Source organism: Solanum lycopersicum, chromosome 6 (genome assembly GCF_036512215.1).
Source record: "Solanum lycopersicum chromosome 6, SLM_r2.1".
In the NCBI taxonomy this organism is placed as follows: domain Eukaryota; kingdom Viridiplantae; phylum Streptophyta; class Magnoliopsida; order Solanales; family Solanaceae; genus Solanum; species Solanum lycopersicum.
In genome coordinates this window covers 39,683,872-39,688,127 of record NC_090805.1, presented here as the reverse complement: position 1 = coordinate 39,688,127, position 4,256 = coordinate 39,683,872, and the positions used below count along the sequence as shown (strand labels likewise).

At 31.3% G+C, this 4,256-nt stretch overlaps 1 protein-coding gene across 1 annotated transcript; it reads left to right on the top strand.

Annotated features, from left to right (window-relative positions):
• Positions 1–559: 559 nt before the first annotated feature.
• On the top strand, positions 560–2,724 carry STP11 (sugar transport protein 8-like). The gene is given in 3 exon segments (NM_001302914.2): positions 560–909; positions 980–1,299; positions 1,429–2,724. Coding segments are annotated over 3 exon segments (1,470 nt in total). The 5' UTR covers positions 560–800; the 3' UTR covers positions 2,470–2,724.
• The last annotated feature ends 1,532 nt before the right edge of the window (positions 2,725–4,256 follow it).

Genomic DNA, 4,256 nt, shown 5'->3' with positions numbered 1-4,256 from the left:
TTTATTTAATTTATAAATATATAAATTTTATTTTTTAAAAAATTAAAAATTTTATACATAAATATTCAATTAAATTTAAATAGTTTGACTTTTCAAAAATAAAATATCCAAGTGGAATATTTATTATATAGAAATTACAGCTTTTATCTGTCATTTATACTTGATAATATATATATATATACTACATCTTAGCTGTCCAATTAATAAATATCATCCTATATTTTCACAAGAATCCTCTCATATAAAAAGTTTCTAAAATATGGATAAGATTTTTTTTTTTGCTCTAGAATAGATATACAAATCCTTTAAATTTGTGGAGTGTAAATGCATGACTGTCATCCCTTTAATTAATGAGTGGCCTTTAATAATAGATTAAGTCAAACACAACAATTTTTCATTATCCACCATGTATTAATTATTGTCATTTTCAACAAAAAAAATAAGGAAAACTAATTATAATTTTGATTAAATTAGTGGTAGATCCTATTTTACTGAGAAGAAGTAACAGAAATTTGATTAGTATAAAAAGGGATTCACTTTGTAAGTTCAAAATCATCATTCCAGCGAATAAATATTATCTGGAGAGTTCGAGGCAAAGATAAATACTAAGCTCTTTGTCTCTCCTCTCCCTATATATGTAAAAAATATATATGCTGGTTTTATCTCTATTAAAATAAAGAAAAACAAAAACCCAAAAATAGAGATTTTATTCCATCTTTATAAATCAGTTTTTATCTCGGAGGGTAATTTTTATTCATATAAAAACGAAAATATAAATAATTATATAAAAAAAGGCAAAAATGTCGACAATTCAACCAAATAACTCTAAGATTACCGTGTATGTGGTATCATGTTGGATCTTTGCTGCCTTTGGAGGGCTTATGTTTGGTTATGATATTGGTATTTCAGGTATGTATTTTTTTATTTTAATTTAAGGATATTTTGGACTTTGGATTTTGATTTGAATGAGTATTTTCAGGTGGAGTGTCTGGTATGGATGATTTCCTGCTTAAATTTTTCCCAAATGTTTACGAAAGGAAGCTTCACGCAAAGGAGAATAACTATTGTAAATATGATGATCAACTTCTTCAGCTATTCACCTCATCATTGTATCTATCAGCTTTGGTTTCGAGTTTCTTTGCATCCAAGGCGTGTTCAGCTTTAGGACGTAGGCCTACCATCTTCATGGCTTCCCTTTTCTTCATCGCTGGGGCTATTATAAGTGCTGCCTCAGAACACAGATGGATGCTCATTGTTGGTAGAATATTGTTTGGTGTTGGTGTTGGTTTCGGAAATGAGGTATTTTTTTTCATTTTCTTTTTCTTGCAAAATTTTTCATATACTAATTTCCCAACCAGCGTCACATTTTTTCTTTCATACTTTGTGGCAGACTGTTCCTCTGTTTTACTTTTTGTTTGTTTGTGGCAGACTGTTCCTCTGTTTTTGACAGAAGTGGCACCCATCCAACTCAGAGGAGCTGTTAACATTATGTTCCAACTTTTCGTAACGATTGGAATATTCATAGCAAATCTTGTGAATTATGCTACATCGAACATGCACCCCAACGGGTGGAGGGTGTCACTTGGCCTGGCAGCGGTTCCAGCTTTCATGCTGCTAATTGGTTGCTTCGTTATCACTGACACTCCTGCCAGTTTAATTGAACGTGGCAAAGACGAACAGGGCAAAGCTGCACTAAAGAAAGTTAGAGGGGTTGATGATGTTGAAGTTGAATTTAAGGAAATCGTTGCTGCTTGTGAACAAGCTAAAGCTGTGAAACATCCATTCAGAAACCTATTGAAATCTGCCAGTATCCCACCCCTTGTTATTGCTATATTGTTGCAGGTTTTCCAACAATTCACTGGAATTAACGCCATTATGTTCTACGCACCTGTCCTGTTCCAGACCATGGGATTCAAATCCGATGGTGCACTTTTATCCGCTGTCATTACTGGACTTGTTAATGTTGGAGCCACATTTGTTTCCATCTACGCCGTTGACAAGGTTGGAAGGAGAAAATTACTCCTCCAAGCTTGTTGCCAAATGTTGATCTCTCAATTGGCAATTGGTATCATCTTATCCGTCAGTTTGAAGGAAACAGGAACCTTGGACAGGACACTAGCAGCAGTGGTTGTGATCCTTGTGTGCACATATGTTATGTCATTTGCTTGGTCATGGGGACCTCTAGGATGGTTGATTCCAAGTGAAACATTCCCAATGGAAACAAGAACAGCCGGTTTCGCATTTGCAGTGAGCACAAACATGCTTTTCACTTCAATCATTGCTCAAGCATTCTTAACAATGCTTTGCAAAATGCAAGCAAACATATTCTTCTTCTTCTCTGGATGGATCGTCGTTATGGGACTATTCGTAGTCTTCTTAGTACCAGAGACTAAGGGAGTTCCCATTGATGGAATGGTTGATGTGTGGAAGAGCCATCCAGTATGGAAGAGATGCTTCAAGAATGAATAAGTAAAATCACAAGATTTAATTGATGATAATACAATTTTTCATATATATATAATATGTTATATGTATGTAAAAATAATTAAGTACCTCCAGCCCTCTACCCTCCTATATTTAAAATTGGTTTTGAAGTCTTTGGTTTGTGATCTAGCGCTTAAGTTTATGGCAATTATTGCCTACAGTCCCTATCCCACTATCAATTGTAAATTTATTTTTATTTTTATTTTTCCCTTTTATAATAATTCCTAAGTATTTTGCTTCCAAAATTTTGTTGCAAATGATATGAAATTCATTTTTCAATAATTGCAATGTGTCTCTCTCCTTTCCTTGTTCAATTCTTTATGGTTGCAATAAATAAATAAATATAACTGTTGCAAATTAACATTTTGGTCACTCAACTATAACATATTGTTCCGTACAATTATATTTATTTTAAATCCATAAAATTGATCAAATTTGTATTTCTTTTTTTCCAACAAAAGTCATTATAACCGAAAAGTCAAATGAATGGTTACATATATATATCCCTTCAATTTTGACCATATGATAAATATTATATTAGTTTTTCTTTTTTTATTGATTTTCAACAATTCATTTAACTTAATTACGATTTGTATTAATAAAAATATACATAATTTAACTTATTTTTACATTCATAATATATTTTTAAAACTAACTTTGTAAATATTATTTTTTCTGAAATAAATTTTAATTAGTACACCCCCACAAAGTGCGAGTGTTCACTTTTTTTCTTTAACTTTACATGGATCATTAGTTATCCTTGAATAGAGAGACAAGTAAATAAACAAAGATTAAAGAATAAGTATATTAATCAAATTATTCTCTTAATTAATTTTTTCCTTAGGGCTATGCAAAATCTTATCCTCCAACTAAATGGGAATGGAGAGAATATTCTTTTGGGTAACATTTGAAAACTGATTAATCCAAGTTCTACGAAATGGCTGCCATTTTTGCTTCTTGATGACTGCCAATTCCCATGATTCTCGTTAGTTTCATCAATTTAATTAACACAGATTACGTAAATACGTTTTTTAATTTGATATATATATTTTATTTATGTTTTTCGATTTTATATAAGTATACATTTATATTTGTATAAAGTTGAATAAGTCGACACAACATGAATTCAATGTAGCATACAACCATACACCACATAGGACATATTATGTAGGACGTGCCAGTATATTTGTTCAACTTTATACAAATACTGTCTACTTGTACATAATAAAAGTTTGATCGCATAAATGTGAAAATTAGGTCAAATTAAAAGGAAACATTTATATATTATAGGAAAAATGCACAAGTACTCCCCTAGACTATGATCGAAATTTCAGAGACACACCTTAACTAAACTAAGATCTTATTACCTCCCTGAACTTTTTTTTTTTTTGTAATTATCTCTCACGCGCCTCAAATGCGTGGAGTCATAGAGTGTACCACGTAAGACAAAAGGTGTATAAAATTACAAAAAAAAGTTTGGGGGGGAGGGTGGGGTTAATAGGACCTTAGTTTAGTTAGGATGTATCTCTAAAATTTCAGCTATAGTTTAGTGAGTATTTGGGCATTTTCCCTATATTATATCTTTTACCAAGTATCCGCTTTAGCTTTTATTCCATTTGTTCACTTTTTACTTGACAATTATTTCCAGCATAATTATTTATTTTTTTAAGCCTACGAGAAATAACATCAATTAATATGAATATTATGGTAAACACTCATACCAATCTTGTTTCTTAATTAACACCTTGTTTTAATGGTTGTTATCTATTGTA